The sequence below is a fragment of the Schistocerca piceifrons genome, chromosome 6 (assembly GCF_021461385.2).
Source record: "Schistocerca piceifrons isolate TAMUIC-IGC-003096 chromosome 6, iqSchPice1.1, whole genome shotgun sequence".
Classification (NCBI taxonomy): Eukaryota; Metazoa; Arthropoda; class Insecta; order Orthoptera; family Acrididae; genus Schistocerca; species Schistocerca piceifrons.
In genome coordinates, this window is record NC_060143.1 from 200,528,719 (window position 1) to 200,551,018 (window position 22,300).

General features: G+C 44.7%; 1 protein-coding gene across 2 annotated transcripts in view; it reads right to left on the bottom strand.

Moving 5' to 3' along the window:
* Positions 1–15,075, bottom strand: part of LOC124802826 — a 361,534-nt gene extending 346,459 nt beyond the window's left edge. Inside the window, exon 1 of one of the 2 annotated variants that reach the window (XM_047263832.1) lies at positions 14,240–15,075. In XM_047263832.1, coding sequence (XP_047119788.1) covers positions 14,240–14,288 — 49 coding nt within the window. In that variant the 5' untranslated portion in view covers positions 14,289–15,075. The remainder of the gene's footprint in view (positions 1–14,239) is intronic. The other variant, XM_047263831.1, reaches the window with a different exon arrangement.
* Positions 15,076–22,300: the final 7,225 nt, after the last annotated feature.

Here is a 22,300-nt window from a genome sequence, read left to right on the forward strand (position 1 = left end):
AAGTGAAAAAAATTGTTACAACCGAGAGCGAACAAATACCGGAAACTACCGCTTATACAATACCAAATTTCCGAGATCGATTGTAACCGGTCGGTCTTCCGCATCCCTTCTCGCTGGCTGCCGGTTACCCACCCGTCGGCTCCTTGTGGAGGTGGTTTGCCATTGCCTTCTTTGGATCTGTTACGACGCCTCAAGCGTGTATTTTTCTCGTGTGGACGACTCTGATGTGCGCTTGTCCATTGTCATGTTGGAATGTTGTTATGGATGAAGGGAAGGGAGAGGGTGAAAAGCGGTTCCGGCACGCAGACTACCACTCGTGAATAACATCAAGGAGGGGGAGGGGGGGATGGGGGGGAGGGCGAGCCTAACGTCCCCATTCGACCGACGGATCACTTCATGTGGCACTGTGGAGAGATTTGGAATTTAAATCAGGAAACTGACGCAAAGAACTAGTGCCAAGGACTCAACGTGACATTGTCTCCCCTTCTCGCCAGCCAAAAACTGGCAATGGAAAGTTGTCAGCACCAGGATTCGAACCGGCTTATTTCCGAGTCGAACACCACCGCAAACACATGAATTAGCGACCTCAGTTACGGAGATTGGTTTCCGACTCGTAGTAGATACGAATTCCGAGCTATCGACAAAATACGGGTGGCCGGGAAGTAAGGAAGAGTTTAAAGTTTGCCCCATTTTGTCATATGACAGTTGGCAGCCGTGTTTCTTTCATTATTAGTAGTCTGATAGCTTTTGTGTGCTGACCATTGTTGTTTGATGTTTATTTCCGTCATGGAGCAGATGACAACTGAGTAACGTGTCCAAGTGATAAAAAATTATTACAAAAACAGTGGAAGTCCCGCTGCAACCGTTCGTGAATTGCGTAATACTCAGACGTAATGCTGCTCCAACCGAATCATCACTTCGGAAGTTGATCCGGAAATTTGAGACCACGGGTTCTGTTTCAAACGTTAAGAAAACTGGACGACCGCGTTCTGTTCGAAATAAGAAAACGTTGCTGTCTTGCGTGACAATGTGACCCCAAGCCTCAGAAAAACGGTTCGCCGACGAGCATAACAACTGAATTTATCACCAACTTCAGTGCATCAAATCCTTTCAAAAGATCTGAAAATGCATGCGTACAAGATTCAACATACACAGGAGTTGAAGCCTACAGATCATGGAAAGAGACATCGATTTGCTCAACAGGTCTTGGATTGACAAGGGGAGAACGAGAACGTCACACAAAGAATAATTTTCTCAGATGAGGCACACTTCCACGTTAGTGGGTATGTTAGTTAGCAGAACTGCAGAATATGGGGTAACTGAAATCCGCGAGTGACTGTGGAAGATGAGTTGCATCCACGACGCACGACAGTGTGGTGTGGGTTCTGTGGAGGAGGAATGATCGGCCAGTACTTTTTTGAAAATGGTGAGGGAGCTACCGAGATTATACACGGCGACCGTTACCGGAACATGCTTTCTGATTGGTTTTTCCCTCTTGTTGATGAAAATGACTATTTTTGGTTTCATCAAGATGCTGCGGCATGTCACAGATTCCGCGAAACGATTGCTCTGCTGAATGAAAAGATTCGTCAAAAAATTGTCTCTCTGCGTGGCAAACAGGAATGGCCTGCTAGATCATGCGATCTTACTCCTAGTGACTTTTTTGAGGGTATCTGTGAAATCAGAAGTTATTTGAATAAACAACAAACAGTACACCAATTGAAGGATGAAGTTAAAAGGATTATTAACGGCATCCCACCAGATGTTTGTCAACGTGTAATCGAGAACTTCAATTAATTGCATTGCTCTTTGCCGAGCGGCCTTGGGTGGTCATATAGAGGATATAATTTTTCATATAGATAAATGGGAGAAGTTACTTAATGTGTTTGTTAAGAAAAAAATTACATTTTCAATAAATTCTATAGCACTTTAATATTCATCCCTGCTTCCCGGACATCCTATATTTTTAAAAGAATAGTCTTATAAGCTGATGTTTTTAACCGCCTTGTAATCTTGATATAATGCCAAAATGCTCAGCAACTGTAGTCACCCCTGTTGTGGATTGGCAGGAGCCAACACACGGAGTTTGGAGGAAGCCGAAAGGTACGCGTTTGAGCTCACGCAGGCTGGCGTGAGGTCTGGAACAGGACGAGGTAATCAGACTAGAAAAAAAGGATGTAACTGGTGGAATAGTTAACTTTAATCCATTAATGTTGACCGTAGCTCTTGTTTGTACATTCTTTATAATATCAATAGCAACTGATAATGGCGCCTTGCTAGGTCGTAGCAAATGACGTAGCTGAAGGCTATGCTAACTATCGTCTCGGCAAATGAGAACGTATTTTGTCAGTGAACCATCGCTAGCAAAGTCGACTGTACAACTGGGGCGAGTGCTAGGAAGTCTCTCTAGACCTGCCGTGTGGCGGCGCTCGGTCTGCAATCACTGATAGTGGCGACACGCGGGTCCGACGTATACTAACGGACCGCGGCCGATTTAAAGGCTACCACCTAGCAAGTGTGGTGTCTGGCGGTGACACCACAACCCCTGGCATTAATATTTAATGGATGCTGATTTAGGGTGTGATGCACTAAATTCTTAATTTTGGTTTCAGTGGTGGTGGACTTCAATACAAGTGACTCCTGAAAGATGAAATCTAGGTGCCGGATCGGAACATTAACACGGAAACTTGCCTTGATGGGATGGACCTGTGAGGGCAGGCCGTGATTCGCATATGGACATCCCAGTCGGCCATAACAGTGCATTCGAAGGTTCCGGGTTCGAGTCCTGGCCAGTCACATAGTTTTAATCTGTCAAAGTATAAGTTCACTATAGTACAATGTACTTTCAAAACTCTAACAAAGGCTTTTTGAGTCAGGCTGTATGTTTCTAGAATATAAATAGCTCTCGGTGCAAATGTTCCCTGGTTTGTTAAATTTTATTTATTCTACTTGGTTTTCGAAAAAAAAATTTTATATCGCTACACAAGTGTGACAAGCAATCGCGAACATGTAAGCGGAGAGAAAAAGGTTTCATAAACCTAGAAACACGTGCTCCAGATGGTGTTCCCAACCTAAAACCAGAGGCTAGTGCTGAAAGTCTCAAATTAAAAATTAATTTAAAATTCCAGAATGAACCCTAGACTCCAAGCAAAGTTTCCGCCGCTCCAAAACTTTGTGGTGGATTAAAACTATGTGTCAGTCCAGGAACCTTGTAACTTATGGCTAATGCACAGGATAGCTGAGAGCAAAGTGCTGTGTTCGAAGCCAGGCTTGGTACAAACTTCGAATATGACAGAACTTTTTTTTTTTTGTATTCGCAGCGCATGCCTACTGTACATGTTAAACCTATTTGTACTACACGCCAGTGTTATTGCTCTGAGAATCGAAAGGCCTTTAAGCATAGTTTAAAGTTTTAATATTGTCATAAATATGAAAGTAACATAAAAGAAAATGATAGTTCGATTCACTAACTGATGAACCGACAGGAGGAGTACAGAGTGGGAAATTTCGGATGCAATCTGGGAAAATTTTCTGAGTATTTTGGTGTGAGGGATCCGTGACCTCCGACGGCTCTTTCCGGTGTTTGCAAAGGGTCTTATCACCTACTCCCCCCCCCCCCCCACCGCCCCCCCCCCCCCCATTTGCTTCGTATCTGCGTTTCACTGAAAATATCCGCATGGCAGGTGCTGTGTGTCTTGTCTGGGACCAGTTCCATTAGCTCACGATATTTGCTGTTGACAATAGTAATGTCCACTTTACTCTTTGCTCTCAATCATGCATTTGGGATTGCTGAGTTTGTTTTACCAGTTGTATGTTGATAGTGATGCGGAGCGAAGGGTACGTTTAGCATTGAGAAGCATCGCTGAATACGCCTGTTGTCGTCAGACAACAGAAGTAAAACAACATTGGGCGTGACCAGTACTTGGATGGGAGACAGCGTGTGTGCCATTCGTGGCGTTACCTGCTTTCCCTTTGCTTTTACGCCATAAGGGAAGAGGCGTGGTGGCCGCGCGGGATTAGCCGAGCGGTCTTAGGCGCTGCAGTCATGGAATGTGCGGCTGGTCCCGGCGGAGGTTCGAGTCCTCCTTCGGGCAGGGGTTTGTGTGTTTGTCCTTAGGATAATTTAGGTTAAGTAGTGTGTAAGCTTAGGGACTGATGACCTTAGCAGTTAAGTCCCATAAGATTCCACACACATTTGAGGGGTGGTGGCGTAAATTCACTGATCACCAGACTTCGATTAAATACCAAACCTCTCCGCAGTGTGTCCTGAACAGAGGGTATGCGACAGATGGTGATCTCATCGTCAGATGGGGACGTTAAGCGCTGCGACCACCTTGGTACTACTCGACAGGATCCACACTCCTCCTTCTGCCATCGTCATGCAACACAAACATGACACCTCACCACACACACACACACACACACACACACACACACACGCACACACTCCATTACTGCTGTAGGTTTAGCCAGCGTACTAAGAAGGTAACAGCGATCTCTTTTTGATCATCAATTAGTAAAAATAGTCAAGATCGGAGAATATCTCATATATTAAAATGATTGGTTTCGGCACTTTTAATCGGCCATCTTCAGATCTTGATTACCGTTTGGCTTGAGCTATCGTTATTGTGAACAGCTTGGGCCGAATGGTGCTCGTAATATGAAGGTGGCCGATTGCACGTGTCGAAACCGATCATTTTCATGAATGAGGTATTCTCCGATCTTGATTATTTTTACTAATTGTCCCTGACAGTCACCTACACTTATCGGAAACACTCAAACATACAATTTTCGGACTTCACGAAGGGAAGGTGAGTAGAGGGACAGAAAAAATTTCCAATTAGTCGGCTGAACCTGCGCTACGTGGTGTCCCAGCCAACAATGTCGTAAGACTTTACTTACGTTTTTATTTATGCAGTGTTGGCCGATACACACCTCTTGTACGACTTCACTATATACTCTGGAGGAGCTGTGCCCAGTTGCTCCCGTTGCGACAACAATCATTTCGCAATAATTTTACACCTGTATCTTCGTGACCTACACTGATGACCACTGCCCACCGCGAGGTTGAATGACTCCTGGTGGTGCTGGGGGCACGCGACGCAGTAAGGAAAGAATGTAAACCGAAGAGAGACGAAAGGGCAGACATTATTGTGAAGATACGGGCCGCAAACGCGGAAATCAACTGATATAAGGGATTTTGACAAAGGGCACATTGTTGTGCCGCAGCAGCTGGAAACGACAATCTCTGAAACGGCCTGTTGGCGTTCTACTGTCGCGAGCACCTATGGAAAGTGGTTGAAGGATGGTGGAATAACGAGTAGGTCGTATGGCATTGGACAACCCTGTCTCACCACAGACCGCAGAGGTCGGAGGAACCCCCACTGTGTAACCAGGATAGGCAGCGATCTGTGGCAGATCTACGACAGAGTACAATGTCGGGGCAGGCATAAGTGTTTCGAAACACACAGTTCAAAGGCCATTGTTCAACATGGAGCTTCACATCATACTTTCTTCTTTCTTTCTTTCTATCACTGCTGCCATGTCCCACGCTGAGGCAGGGTCGGCATTGTTAGGAACGGATTTGGCAAGGTTAGTGGAAAGGGGCGGCCGGATGCCCTTCCTGCCGTCACCCCATACCCCCCCGGGATGGAATTAGTGTAACACTGCTGTCCCCGTCGAGTGTAAGTAATGGAATAGTGCGAGCGTGTTCAGATGTCTACGAGTCGTATAACTGAGGCGGAACGTGGGGACCAGCCCGGCATTAACCTAGCGGGATGTGGAAAACCGCCTAAAAACCACATCCCGGCTGGCACACCGACCAACGACGGTAATCCGACGGGGGGATTCGATTCGGGGCCGGTGCACCTACCCGAGGCCAGGAAGCAGTGCCTTAGCGCTTTCAGCTAACCTGATGGGTGGAGCTCCACATCATACGACACCTACATACTCCTGTGTAGACCCAACGACATCGTGAGTTATGACGACTGAGTTTTCACCGTGGATCAATAGAAACGTGATGCCCGTCGAGTGAATCACATTTGTTGCTACACCAGGCCGATGGCTGGGTCCTTACACGGCATCATCCAGGCGAACGGCTGCAGTAATCATATGCCACGCCACAGATGCATGACGGTGAGGGCAGAATTGTGCTATGGGGTACATTGACTTCGACTTCTATGGGATCTGTAGGAGTAATCGAACGCATCATGACAACAGTGAAATAAGTGAACATTATTGCGGACCACCTGCATCACTTCATGCTTGACATCTGGCCCTACGGTGGTGATATCTTCCAAAAGGATAACTGTCCTTGTTGCGAGGTCAGAATTATGTACAGTGGTGTGCGGGGCATTGCATTCAATCACATTGATGTCTCTGCCAGTAAATTTGCCCGATCTGTACGCACTGGAACACATATCAGCTGCCAGCTGTTTGCCTGTGAACCACCGTCCCGTAATTTGAGGGAATGGTTGACCTGTGCTTAGACATATGATGTCACATACTTCTGGAATACCGTCAAGGACTTGCAGAATTCATGCTAAGCCAATTACCTGTTGGACTGTGTTTGAAAAGGCCAAAACACCCCATTAAACAGGTGGTCATAATATTTTGGCTCATAGGTGTATCTATAGCGCTGCAAACCACTGTCCATGTACAGCTGACACTGCTACAAACAAACCAGTGACAGAATCGAACAGTAACGAATGCAAGCTTTAGCAGCAAGTAATGGGAGTGAATGGAATCACTGAGAGATTTCCTATTGAAATTTCGGGATGGCACTTTTCAGGAGGAGTCAGACAACATATTACTTCCCCCCGCATACATTTCGCGTAATGACCACTAGGAAAAAATTAGAGAACTTAGAGCCAATCATTCTTCCCACAAACTACAAGGTGCGACAGTAAAGTAATAAGACTGATTTTCTTTGCAAGATGTGGCAACCCTGCAGGCTTGCATAGGCCCAATATCTTTGACCTTGGTCTATAAGCTGCTTCTAGTCCAAGCGGCACATCGATGCAACTGCTCAGTCGTGAGTTGTGCTGTAATAAGTTAACATGTGTTTGTGCCTCTCGTCATGGAGATGGAACCGCATAATATTGCGCAACGGTATGCCATTTCTTTTTCCGTTAAATTGGGTGAAAACGCGACGACAACTTACGGTAAGCTTCAGAAGGCTTTTGGAGAGGAGGTTATGTCAAGACTTCAAGTTTTTCGTTGGCATAAAATGTTTAGTGAAGGCAGAACGAATGTTGAAGATGAAGACCGCAGTGAACAACCATCAACCTCATGGACGGATGCGAACTTGACCAGGGTGCGTGAACTCCTACGACTGATCGAAGATTATCCGTGAGAATGACTGCAGAAGAACTGAACATTAATCGAGAAACGGTTCGTCTAATAATAACTGAAGATCTTGGTATGAGAAAGATTTGTGCAAAAATGGTTCCCAAAAATTTCACATCACAACACGGAGAAACACGGAGAAATGTGGCAGCCGATCTGTTAGAGCAAACGGAAATCAATCCAGAATTGTTGAGTCGTGTTATCATTGGTGATGAAAGTTGGTTTTTTCAGTACGATCCAGAGACAAAACGTGAAAGTTCGCAATGGTGTTCAAATGGATCACCCAGACCTAACAAAGCTCGCATGTCAAAGTCAAAGTGAAATGCCTGCTTGTGTGCTTCTTTGATTCCAAGGGAATTCTTCATAAAAAGTGGGTGCCTCCTGGACAAACAGTTAACCAATATTACTACAAAGAAATTTTAGAAAGACTTCATAAAAGCGATCTTCGTGTCCGTGCCAACGTTGCTGATAATTGGATTCTGCATCACGATAATGCACCATCCCATACTGCTCTGTCAGTACAGCAATTTTTAACCTCAAAACAAATTTCAATACAACCACAGCCACCTCATTCACCAGATACCGCTCCGTGCCACTTCTATTTCTAAGAGTCAAAACGGCGGTCAGGGAACACCATTTTCAAACAACACGTCCAAAAAGCTGTGACGAGGGTCTTGGAGGATATTACAGAAGATGAGTTCCAGAAATTTTACAATCAATGACAGAAGCGCTGGAAAATGTGCAATCAGAAGGGAACTACTTTGAAGGAGCCTACAATAATCTTGACTAAAATGGTAAGCAACATTTTTTTTTTCACATCAGTCTCATTACTTTACTGTCGCATCTCGTATTCCCGAGTCGAGCAGGGTTGGAGGGATCAGATAGTGGTACCGAAAGTACCCTCCGCCACACACCATTAGGTGGCTTGCGGAGTATGATGTAGATGTAGATGAATTTTCTTTGCGAACAAGACATACTACACAACCGTCGGCATTTGCAGTGTTACGCACGTATTTTCTGTGCAACAGAGATACAAAGATAAATGAAGATCCCGACTCGACAGTTAAGCCGCCCTCACACGGAACGAGGGAACTAACGCGGCGTGAATGCTGACACGACATCCGGCCTCACGAGAGAGAGGGCCGTCGACACACGGTACGAGCTGCTTAACGAGATTTGCTCCCTGAGCGCTCTCCGGCAGCCGTTGTCAGTTTTATTTGGCTCGCAGACCACACAGTTTCCTTACGAAATCGGACGTGCGTAAAACAGCTGCGTTAACTCTGTTAGCAATTGTCGAAGAAGAGCGGAGAAAGTTGTGATGAAGATTTTGGACTCGTCGATGGCTGGAAAAGCGAATTTCTGACAGAGAAACAGTACATAACGCTGTCCAACGATCTGTGATACATAGCACAAGTTATTCGTTAAGGGGAGATGTTGATGAAATTGACCAAAAATGTCAATTTTCGATTTATTTTTTATTTGTTAATACAACTCATGGACAATAAGTTCCCTAAGTTTCAATGTTGAAATCGCATCCAAAGTGCCTATAAATTAATTAAAAGTGTGAAGCGGCCTCCCTGCGACACCCACGTTTCTAAGCAGCACTTCAATACCAGCTCAGTGAACAACGATTATGTGTATTACTTTCAACCACACGTGTGCGGGATACATCTAGAAGGCCTTGATACATACTCTTTGGTTTTATAGGTCATCTTTGGCCGATCCTGCACTTCTCAAAAAGTGTGTTGACGGCAAAACCCAAAATCCAAATGAGTCTCTAAATTCACTAATATGGAAACAATGCCCTAAAAACACATTTGCATCTGCTACAGTTGTCAGAATTGCAACTTATGATGCAGTTATTGCACTTAATGACGGGAACGTCGGGAGGATGAATGTATTAGAAAGAATGGGCTTCAAGATAGGAAATTTCACTCAAGACATACTGAGAAACATAGATTTACATCGCGTCTCTGTAGCTGAAAAAAGTCAGTTGAAGACCTGGTAAAGGAAAGAAGACAGGCAACAAGAAACCAGAAGAGAAGCGTTGAAGGGAAAGACGACCCAGAGTACAAATGTGGTGCCTTCTGAAGAAGTGACATAAGGAAAAAGTTAGGCTGAACTTTAAATTAGTTTTCCTGAAAAGTTAGTTTTTTGAAGTTTATGTACCTTTTCCTCAGATGCTATGCATCCTACAGTTATGAAATTTTGTACACATGTTTCTGTAAACCTAATAAACTTCTTCTCAAGAGCAAATTTTGAAATTCTGATTGCAAGCTGAGATATGTGGCAAAGTGCTTGGAATTTTGCATGAATTTAAAATAGTACTTGTGGAATTATAATTAAAAATTATGAAAATTTTCCTATTTGACCTATTCCAAAACCCTCATGAGGGAAGCTTACAGCATATAAAGAGATGAAGCAGAGAAAGTTTTGTAGAAATCTCTTGAATATTTTCTGAGAAAAAGGAACATACATTATTTTTTGAAAATAAAACTTCATATTTCATTCAAAAAAAGTTGAATATACATAATCAAAGAATTTTATATGTAAATGTGTCACTTTCATGTAAAGCGTGGTACAAAATTCCATTGCCATATCCCCAAAACTGTGGATTTGGTGCATTTTTGAAATAGCGTGTGTTTTTCATCAACGTCCCTCCTAACGCAAACGAATTTTCATCACTTTTCCTTTTAAATTGAATGGAGTTAAGGTATAAAGTCTAATGTCAGTTTTCGCATGCATAACATCCGTATTCTCGGTGCTGAATTGACTACCAGCACTCTGAAATAGCGTTCTACATCACATAGATTTGAAGATCGAGATTCGTTTCGTAGCTTCACTTGAATGGAGCAGAAAGTTTTTTCGAAGCTGCACACCATAACTGAAAAAGAAATTTACCGATAAGATGCAGACATGAGCTAATGAAAAACTCAGACGTATATACATTTCACGTAAAGTTTCATAAGTGCAAAAACTTCCGGGGTATACATGTCCGAAAGAACAGACACCGCACATTCATATAGCTGAGTCCCCTACATGAGGAATGGATCCACGTTCTTCAGTGCGGATGCACAAGTACGTCCAACCTCCTTTTGGAATCTCAGAGTAGCGAGCATGCAGGAACAGAAGAGGGACTGCGATTAGATGGCGCTGAGGCGCTGAGGCGTCCCGAGATAACCCGCGCAGTTCCGATAGCGCTGTGTCACGGATGGCGTCGTGGTTAACCCACCTGCCTAGCAAACAGGAGGTCCCAGGTTTGCATCCTAGTCTGGTACGCATTTTCACTAGTAGCCACTGATTCCGAGCAATGTCCCAATGCAGCTGACATCAGTATCATGATTTCCTTTCCTGCCTCCTCCACCTACATTTTACGTATAGCTTCCATTGTTTAACTTTTGTTTGGTTCCAGACGTAGAGAAGTAGTTACGCATACACCTCTGGCCGCTGGGGAAACATTCCAGCCGTTGGCCTTTGCAACAAGGAAAAAAAAAGAAAGAAATAATCGTATGGCGTTGTTGGCCGGGAGGCCCCATTCGGGGGAGTTCGGCCGCCATATTGCAAGTCCTTTTTAGTTGACGCCACTTCGGCGAGTTCCGAGTCAATGATGATGGTCACACAACACCCAGTCCCCTGCCGGGAATCGAACTCAGGTCCCCTGGGTGGTAAGCGGTAACGCTACCGTTTCGTTACGGAGGCGGACTGCAACAAGAATTGCAGGAGTTACATTATTTATAACAAATAACATTGACTTTTGACATTCTATTTCTATTAAATGAATAAGAAAGACCCTGAAAACTAAAAGAAAAAGCCGAAGGAGGTGAACGCGAACTAACTACTTTCTTACTTTCAGCTTACGACGCCATCAACTTCTCTACAGATTCATCGCAACAAGAGACCTTCTCGTGTGGTGTAGACAGCGTAAAGACTCCAGAATGAGATTTTCACACTGCAGCGGACTGTGCGCTGATATGAGACTTCCTGGCAGATTAAAACTGTGTGCCGGACCGAGACTCGAACTCGGGACCTTTGCCTTTCGTGGGCAAGTGCACTACTTGTTCCGAGTTAGAGTCTCGGTCCGGCACACAGGTTTAATCTGCCAGGAAGTTTCATATCAGCGCATACTCCGCTGCCGAGTGAAAATCTCATTCTGGAAACATCCTCCAGGCCGTGGCTAAGCCATGTCTCCGCAATATCCTTTCTTCCGGGAGTGCTAGTTCTGCACGGTTCGTAGAAGAGCTTCTGTAAAGTTTGGAAGGTAGGAGACGAGGTACTGGCAGAAGTACAGCTGTGAGGACCGAACCTGAGTCGTGCCTGGGTAGCTCAGATGGTAGAGCAGTTGCCCGCGGAAGGCAAAGGTCCCGAGTTCGAGTCTCAGTCTGGCACACAGTTTTAATCTGCCAGGAAGTTTCAGCGTACAGACTGTTTCTACAACTGTCATTAACTGATATTTAATTGCGACAAATTGCATCAAAACGATTTTTCGATAGATCACGATGGTACCGATGCATTCAAATGGTGTACTTGCATAGCACACAAGCTATAACACTAAAACATCGAATACAGGACGCCATTATCTACCGATATGTAGTTTCATGTAGCTTTACTACAACAAATCGCAGTCAAAATGACACGTTTTCAAAAGATACTCACTTTGCAGACGCTTGGAAACAGCTTATATTCATATCACGTACTCTATGATAAAGAAAACCCAATAAACACGTTGTTTAATTTAATTCAATATGGCGGCTCGTCAGATCTGCTTGTGTTATAAGAAACGATGCTGCATCTCATTGACCAAATACCACTCCACGAGGCAAAAGTCTGGCACGGCACGTTCTTCATTTCGCGCTCCTCAATGTAGTGAGACATGGAATTCCCCCCCCCTCCCCCCCATGACGTCACCAGCTCCCCGTCCATGTGAAGAGGACTGCTTAGGGCACCACTATGAAAAACAGGTTTATTGCATTGAAAACATGGTATGTGTCGTGGTTTACTTATATTGCTTGCTTTACGATAAACCGAAAAATGTCAGCTCTGCCACTATTTTCAGACTCTCACTAATGTCAACTTTGTCACAATGTGTGCACGTAAACAGCGGTAAGTGCCAAAACATGGCTGTTAGTGCTACCAACACATCCGATATTCATGGAGCAAATGCTATTCAGAAACAATTTTTACAAATGTGAAGCTGATGTGGATAACTGCGAAGGTAAAGATCCTGATCATTTTGCTGAACCCAAGCGCGCTTCAGATGTTGTTGACAAAACAAGTAAATGAGGATAATTCATTAAGCTAGTAAACAATGTTGTGTTCCTCACTACTGTATACGTGAATTTACGTGATGACAAAAATGTTAAGGGGTATCATTAACATTCTTTACGTACTGTACTAAGACAACACTAATTTTATATTGTACCCAATCATAGGTCAATGTTTGAGGTTGTATTTCATTACTTCACAAACTGGTAATGCAAATTTTAGTATCATAACGGAAATAATTCGGACCTTCTAATTTGTATTTTTGAGAGCTTTCACAGTAATGTTCGTTAACTCGCCAGCAAATAGCAATTGGTGACGATGGTAACTGATACGTGCACTCAGTCTGCAAGTTACCAACGTTCCATAACCACTGAGGTATTTTTAATAATAAAATTTAGGCTGGAATTAACGATTTTAAAAATATGTCGTTACTCTAGTAATATTTAAAAACAATGACTTATGTGAATAGCAGGACGCGGTGGTCTCGCGGTTCTAGGCGCGCAGTCCGAAACCGTGCGACTGCTACGGTCGCAGGTACGAATCCTGCCTCGGGTATGGATGTGTGTGATGTCCTTAGGTTAGTTAGGTTTAAGTAGTTCTAAGTTCTAGGGGACTGATGACCACAGCTGTGAAGTCCCATAGTGCTCAGAGCCATTTGAACCATTTTTTTATGTGAATAAAATAATCACAGTGGATATACTTGAAATATCTCTTCATGAGAATTTATTGAAACTTTACAGCTGAGGTTTTCAAAAGTCAAGCACCTTGAGACTAATGAGCGCTGATGCCAAAATAGAAACTGATGCTTAACAGCGTCTGACATTTTAAACAATTCTCATTATTCTTCACTTTCAGTTGCACATTTTTAGGTACACGGCACTCTTCGGTCTCTCTGGATCATTTTTAGATCGATGAAGTTGTGGCAGTGTAAGAACTGCACGAGAGATTACTGCAACTGAGACTGAAGAATAAATAACTGTTTTAAACAACCGTACAGTTGCTGTACTGACGTGACGAATATCTCGGCTGTAATAAGCCTCTCAAATTTTGTTGCTAAGATTCGGATTTACACTATATTCAGAGCAATGAGACTAGGCTGGAAGAATGATTGACTAAATAATAATTATTTCGCAATTTGATTGTTGCTATTTCCTTCTGAATACACTATTATAATTTCGGCTTGTAGTAGTTGACAAGTGATTGACTACTGTCATTTCGAAATTAGGTATCTTGCAAGAAGCATTACTTTTCAAGAACAATGGCTACACAGACAAAATGTTCAAATGTGTGTGAAATCTTATGGGACTTAACTGCCAAGGTCATCAGTCCCTGAGCTTACACACTAATTAACCTAAATTATCCTAAGAACAAACACACACCCATTCCTGAGGGAGGACTCGAACCTCCGCTGGAACCAGCCGCACAGTCCATGACTGCAGCGCCGCAGACCACTCGGCTAATCCCGCGCGGCGCTACACAGATAAAATTGTAATAGTGTATACAGAACGAATGGCGAAAGCAATATCATTTAGACCACTTCACATCTCTGTGCCTCGTCATAATAAAAACGTCACCTAATGTATTAATTGTACGGAAAAAGCGTTACGAGTGTATCCAACAACGTACTCACCTGCCAAGGCGAGCAGCGCGAATCCCAGGAACTGGTGGTAGGAGGCCATCTGCAGAAACCGTCAGACGTCGTGTGACTGGTAGGTAGGCAGCAGTCTAAGCGGCGCTATATATGGCGTGCTTGTGTAACATGTCAGCAGGCAGAAGTCTGTCCCGAGCACAAACAATCCGCGACTGTTATAGTAGTAGCAATATCTGTACGAGATAATTCCCTCTTAAGCGATGCCGACTCCTTCGCACGTGACTGCAGCCGCTTTATCAGTTCGTCAAGACTGACACTTCTGGGACTGGAGCAGTGCCAAGGGTTCGCAAGGTCGACTGCTCGTCCCGACAGTGAGACTATCTTCCTCTGCCGCGTCGCTGGCGCAAGTGTATCCACAGCTGTAGCGAAAGGCAAGGGAATACGTCTTATACGTACCGAGAGCAAGAAGTCGTCTTCGGCATCAGTATTAGGCAGGTGAGAGTGAAATTTGTAACGAATCGCTAAGTAAAAGAAGAAAATTGCAAGAGAGACGTCTATTCTGAACAAACTATGGGCGAGGTACACGGATCATTTACTTATCCGATCTCAGAGTGAGACTCGCCGTAATTTGGAACCGCATAATCTGAAAGACTTCCGTGAGTGACAGTCCAGAGATGATGGGTTAAGGGTAAGAATAACACTGTGCAGAACAAGAGTCTAATACTGTCGTTCGTGGTTAGCTGTAGAGTGCGAGGTAATTCTGTGTGAGAAGTAACGTTGCCCGGTGCGAGTGCGAACGGAGGTGCGCCGGCGTGGCCGCAGCGACGCCACGAGGTCCCGGGCGCGACTGCCGGCCGGCAGAGGAGGAGCAGCGGCGCTGACTGCTGTGGCGTCGGCGTCGTCGTCGGCGTCTGTCGGCGCGGCGGCCACAGCCTGCGCGGCCGGGCGGTGCGCTTGCGCCCCGCGAGTTCGCCGGGAATCCGAGGCTCCAGGCGCCACACAGCCCCACTGTCCGCACGCGGCGGACAACTAGGGGAGAGCTTCGCCAGCGGTCGATACTTATCTATCGCTTTCCGAGCGGGGAACGCTTCCCTGCACCCTCTGACACACACACATACAGACACACACACACATTACAATTTACGATACACATTCACTGTCACCACCCTCTACGTCTACATCTACATTTATACTCCGCAAGCCACCCAACGGTGTGTGGCGGAGGGCACTTTACGTGCCATTGTCATTACCTCTCTTTCCTGTTCCAGTCGCGTATGGTTCGCGGGAAGAACGACTGCCGGAAAGCCTCCGTGCGCGCTCGAATCTCTCTAATTTTACATTCGTGGTCTCCTCGGGAGGTATAAGTAGGGGCAAGCAATATATTCGATGCCTCATCCAGAAACTCACCCTCTCGAAACCTGTACAGCAAACTACACCGCGATTCAGAGCGCCTCTCTTGCAGGGTCTGCCACTTGAGTTTGCTAAACATCTCCGTAACGCTATCACGCTTACCAAATAACCCTGTGACGAAACGCGCCGCTCTTCTTTGGATCTCCTCTATCTCCTCCGTCAACCCGATCTGGCACGGATCCCACACTGATGAGCCATACACAAGTATAGGTCGAACGAGTGTTTTGTAAGCCACCCCCTTTGTTGATGGACTACATTTTCTAAGGAGTCTCCCAATGAATCTCAATCTGGTACCCACCTTACCAACAATTAATTTTATATGATCACTCCACTTCAAATCGTTCCGCACGCATACTCCCAGATATTTTACAGAAGTAACTGCTACCAGTATTTGTTCCGCTATCATATAATCATACAATAAAGGATCCTTCTTTCTATGTATTCGCAATACATTACATTTGTCTATGTTAAGGGTCAGTTGCCACTCCCTGCACCAAGTGCCTATCCGCTGCAGATCTTCCTGCATTTCGCTACAATTTTCTAATGCTGCAACTTCTCTGTATACTACAGCATCATCCGCGAAAATCCGCATGGAACTTCCGACACTATCTACTAGGTCATTTATATATATTGTGAAAAGCAATGGTCCCATAACACTCCCCTGCGGCACGCCAGAGGTTACTTTAACGTCTGTAGACGTCTCTCCATTGAGAACAACATGCTGCGTTCTGTTTGCTAAAAACTCGTCAATACAGCCACACAGCTGGTCTGATATTCCGTAGGCTCTTACTTTGTTTATCAGGCGACAGTGCGGAACTGTATCGAACGCCTTCCGGAAGTGAAGGAAAATAGCATCTACCTGGGAGCCTGTATCTAGTATTTTCTGGGTCTCATGAACAAATAAAGCGAGTTGGGTCTCACACGATCGCTGTTTCCGGAATCCATGTTGATTCCTACAGAGTAGATTCTGAGTTTCCAGAAACGACATGATACGCGAGCAAAAAACATGTTCTAAAATTCTGCAACAGATCGACGTCAGAGATATAGGTCTATAGTTTTGCGCATCTGCTCGACGACCCTTCTTGAAGACTGGGACTAACTGTGCTCTTTTCCAATCATTTGGAACCTTCCGTTCCTCTAGAGACTTGCGGTACACGGCTGTTAGAAGGGGGGCAAGTTCTTTTGCGTACTCTGTGTAGAATCGAATTGATAGCCCGTCAGGTCCAGTGGACTTTCCTCTGTTGAGTGATTCCAGTTGCTTTTCTATTCCTTGGACACTTATTTCGATGTCAGCCATTTTTTCGTTTGTGCGAGGATTTAGAGAAGGAACTGCAGTGCGGTCTTCCTCTGTGAAACAGCTTTGGAAAAAGGTGTTTAGTATTTCAACTTGACGCGTGTCATACTCTGTTTCAATGCCATCATCATCCCAGAGTGTCTGGATATGCTGTTTCGAGCCACTTATTGATTTAACGTAAGACCAGAACTTCCTAGGATTTTCTGTCAAGTCGGTACATAGAATTTTACTTTCGAATTCACTGAACGCTTCACGCATAGCCCTCCTTACGCTAACTTTGACATCGTTTAGATTCTGTTTGTCTGAGAGGTTTTGGCTGCGTTTAAACTTGCAGTGAAGCCCTCTTTACTTTCGCAGTAGTTTCCTAACTTTGTTGTTGAACCACGGTGGGGTTTTCCCGTCCCTCACAGTTTTACTCGGCACGTACCTGTCTGAACGCATTTTACGATTGCCTTGAACATTTTCCATAAACACTCAACAATGTCAGTGAAGGAATAGAAATTTTCGTTTTGATCTGTTAGGTAGTCTGGAATCTGCCTTCTATTACTCTTGATAAATAGATACACCTTCCTCCCTTTTTTTTATATTCCTATTTACTTTCATATTCAGGGATGCTGCAACGGCCTTATGATCACTGATTCCCTGTTCTGCGCTTACAGATTCGAAAATTTCGGGTCTGTTTGTTATCAGTAGGTCCAAGATGTTATCTCCACGACTCGGTTCTCTGTTTAATTGCTCGAGGTCATTTTTGGATAGTGCACTCAGTATAATGTCACTCGATGCTCTGTCCCTACCACCCGTCCTAAACACGTGAGTGTCCCAGTCTATATCTGGTAAATTCAAATCTCCACCCAAGACTATAACATGCTGAGAAAATTTATGTGAAATGTATTCCATATTTTCTCTCGGTTGTTCTGCCACTAATGCTGCTGAGTCGGGAGGTCGGTAAAAGGAGCTAATTATTAACGTAGCTCGGTTGTTGAGTGTAACCTCCATCCATAATAATTCACAGGAACTATCCACTTCTACTTCACTGCAGGATAAGCTACTGCTAACAGCGACAAACACTACACCACCGGTTGCATGCAACCTATCCTTTCTAAACACCGTCTGTGCCTTTGTAAAGATTTCGGCAGAATTTATCTCTGGCTTCAGCCAGTTTTCTGTACCTATAACGATTTCAGCTTCGGTGCTTTCTATCAGCGCTTGAAGTTCCGGTACTTTACCAATGCAGCTTCGACAGTTTACAATTACAATACCGATTGCTCAAAAATGGTTCAAATGGCTCTGAGCACTAGGACTCAACATCTGAGGTCACCAGTCCCCTAGAACTGAAAATTACTTAAACCTAACTAACCTAAGGACATAACACACATACATGCCCGAGGCAGGATTCGAACCTGCGACCGTAGCGGTCACTCGGTTCCAAACTGAAGCGCCTATAACCGCACGGCCATACAGATTGCTGCTTGGTCCCCGCATGTCCTTACTTTGCCCCGCACACTTTGAGGCTGTTGCCCTGTACTTGCCCGAGGCCATCTAACCTAAAAAACCGCCCAGTCCACGTCACACAACCCCTGCTACCCGTGTAGCCGCCTGCTGCGTGTAGTGGACTCCTATCCAGCGGAACCCGAAACCCCACCACCCTATGGCGCAAGTCGAGGAATCTGCAGCCCACACGGTCGCAGAACCGTCTCAGCCTCTGATTCAGACCCTCCACTCGGCTCTGTACCAAAGGTCCGCAGTCAGTCCTGTCGACGATGCTGCAGATGGTGAGCTCTGCTTTCATCCCACTAGCGAGACTGACAGTCTTCACCAAATCAGATAGCCGCCGGAAGCCAGAGAGGATTTCCTCCGATCCATAGACACACATCATTGGCGCCGACATGGGCGACCACCTGCAGATGGGTGCACCCTGTACCCTTCATGGGATCCGGAAGGACCCTTTGCACATCTGGAAAGACTCCCCCTGGTATGCACACCCCAAATTCGATTTATTAATTTTGAAGTAAGTTAATAATTCGGGAGGCTGGTCACATTTTCATGGCACTTAGCACGATGAGTTAGTGACACACTGCAGGGAGAGGCAGCAACGGTAGAACTTGTATAAACACTTTTCATTATACTCATCTTTTATTCTTCCTCTTTGTTGTAAGTTGTAGGCTCGTAGCCCATTCTGATATGCAACTTATTTTATACTTGTATACAGGATGATCGGCTTCATTTTGTTACGTAATATGAACACTGTTGGGCTTGCTGTTGTTGAACAGATACACAAGGCGTATCAAAAAGAATCATCCGATTTCGGACGTCTACACTACTAGCCATTAAAACTGCTACACCACGAAGATGACGTGCTACAGACGCGAAATTCAACCGACAGGAAGAAGATGCCGTGATATGCAAATGATTAGCTTTTCAGAGCATTCACACAAGGTTGGTGCCGGTGGCGACATCGTCAACGTGCTGACATGAGGAAAGTTTCCAACCAATTTCTCATACACAAACAGCAGTTGACCGGCGTTGCCTGGTGAAACGTTGTTGTGATGCCTCGTGTAAGAAGGGGAATTGGGTACCATCACGTTTGCGGATTGTAGCCTATCGCGGTTGCGGTTTATCGTATCGCGACATTGCTGCCCGCGTTGGTCGAGATCCAATGACTGTTAGCAGAATATGGAATAGGTGGGTTCACGAGGGTAATACGGAACTCCGTGATGGATCCCAACGGCCTCGTATCACTAGCAGCCGAGATGACAGGCATCCTATTCGCATGGCTGTAACGGATCGTGCAGCCACGTCTCGATCCCTGAGTCAACAGATGGGGGTGTTTGCAACACAACGACCATCTGCACGAACAGTTCGACGACGTTTGCAGCAGCATGGACTGTCAGCTCGGAGACCGTGGCTGCGGTTACCCTTGACGCTGCATCACAAACAGGAGAGCCTGCGATTGTGTACTCATCGACGAAGCTGGGTGCACGAATGGGAAAACGTCATTTTTTCAGATGAATCCAGGTTCTGTTTACAGCATCATGATGGTCGCATCCGTGTTTGGCGACACCGCGGTGAACGCGCATTGGAAGCGTGTACTGGTCATCGCCATACTGACGTATCACCCGGCGTGATGGTATGGGATGCCATTGGTTACACGTCTCGGTCATCTCTTGTTCGCACTGACGGTACTTTGAACAGTGGACGTTACATTTCAGATGTGTTACGACCCGTGGCTCTACCCTTCATTCGACCCCTGCGAAACCCTACATTTCAGTAGGATAATGCACGACCGCATTTGCAGGTCTTGTACTGGTCTTTCTGCTTACAGAAAATGTTCGACCGCTGCCCTGGCCAGCACATTCTCCAGTTCTCTCACCAATTGAAGACGTCTGGTCAATGGTGGCCGAGCAACTGGCTCGTCACAATACGCCAGTCACTACTCTTGATGAACTGTGATATCGTGTTGAAGCTGCATGGGATGCTGTACCTGTACACGCCATCCAGTCTCTGTTTGACTCAATGCCCAGGCGTATCAAGGCCGTTATTACGGCCGGAGGTGGTTGTACTTTGTACATACAGTTGAGCACATCTACATCTACATCTACATCGATACTTCGTAATCCGCCATAGGGCGCTTGGCGGAGGGTACAACATACCACTATTAGTCATTTCCTTTCCTGTTCCACTTGCAAATAGAACGAGGGAAAAACGACTGTCTATATGCCTCGATTTGAGCCGTAATTTCTCGTTTCTCAGGATCTATACATCCACATGCGTGAAAATGTAATCACATGTCAGTTCTAGTATAATATATTTGTAAAATGAATACCCATTTATCATCTGTATTTCTTCTTGGTGTAGGAATTTCAATGGCCAGTAGTGTATATTTCTGAAACTAATAAATACAAGATCTTTCACGAAGATATTCCGATATTTTAATATGTTATTCTACAAGTAAAACTAAAGAAAGACGTTCATATAAACACAGTTCCACAAAAGTTTGGTCACGGAGTTACGATTAATAAAAGATTTTACATGAAATTTAGCAACTTCGCTAATATAAGGTTATCGCAGAACTGTATGAGAATACAGTAAAGTACGACGGCCATTTGTTTTGTTGTTATTGATCTGATGAATCTAATAAAACATGTCCCAGACGCTAGGTAGAGAACCTGCCTCCAGTAACATTCGAAATACTCCGCTCATGGTTCGTGCATTCGGAATCCTCACAGTTGGATAACGTACTCGATATTCGGTAACTGCAGCCGTAACATTACCATCACATTTGCCATAAAAAACACCATATCGGCCTATTGGCACAAATGGCTCTGAGCACTATGGTACTTAACTTCTGAGGTCATCAGTCCCCTAGAACTCATAACTACTTAAACCTAACTAACCTAAGGACATCACACACATCCATGCCCCAGGCAGGATTCGAATCTGCGACCGCAGCGGTCGCGCGTTTCCAGACTGTAGCGCCTTGAACCACTCGGCCACGTCGGCCTGCTATCGGCGTATTTCTTTGTCGTAAAATTTGAAAGGAATCCCTCTTTCAAAAACAATCTACAAACTGCAACAGTTACTATGTGTTTTCACTTAAAGACACTGTTGTTATTATGTTCTTTCACTGAACAATACAGAAAACTACCTCGTGTCAAGGTTACGAAACGACTGAAACAACTCACTAACGGCTGCCAACAACGACATAAACGTTTCTACATTCTTAACGGATAGTAATCAAATTTTCTTGCATAATAATCTTTGCTTATCTGGATGTTCTGGAAAACTTCTGTAGATACACAGCTGGGACATGTTTTATTAGATTCACCAGACCAATAACAACAAAATAAATGGATATCGTGCTTTACTTTAATCTCGTACAATTTTGCGATGGCTTCATATTAGCGAAGTTGCTAAATTTCAGGCAGAATCTTTTATTAGCCGCAACTCCATAACCAAACATTTGCGGAGTCATGTTTATATGAACGTTTTTCTTTAGTTTTACTTGTAGAATAACATATTTAAATATTTTCATATTTTCGTGAATCACCCTGTATATGTAATGAATTTTGTTTCTTGGTGAACGGGAAATTCAAAACTTTTTTTTTCACACCTGATCATAGGTGTTCATACGCACCCCTCGAGATGCATGGCATATCTGGATATGGTATTCAAATTAATCCCACACTGCAGCGGGCATATCTTGAGTTACAACCTCCACAGCTGCTGTTATGCGCTGTCTCAGTTCATTCATTGTTGTTGATAACGGAGGCACATAAGCAGAGTTTTTTATAAACCCCAACAAGAAATAATCACATACGATCAGGTCCGGTGACCTTGGAGTCCAGTAATGTACGGCTGAGTCATTTGGTTCAGTGCTACAGATCCATCATTCAGTA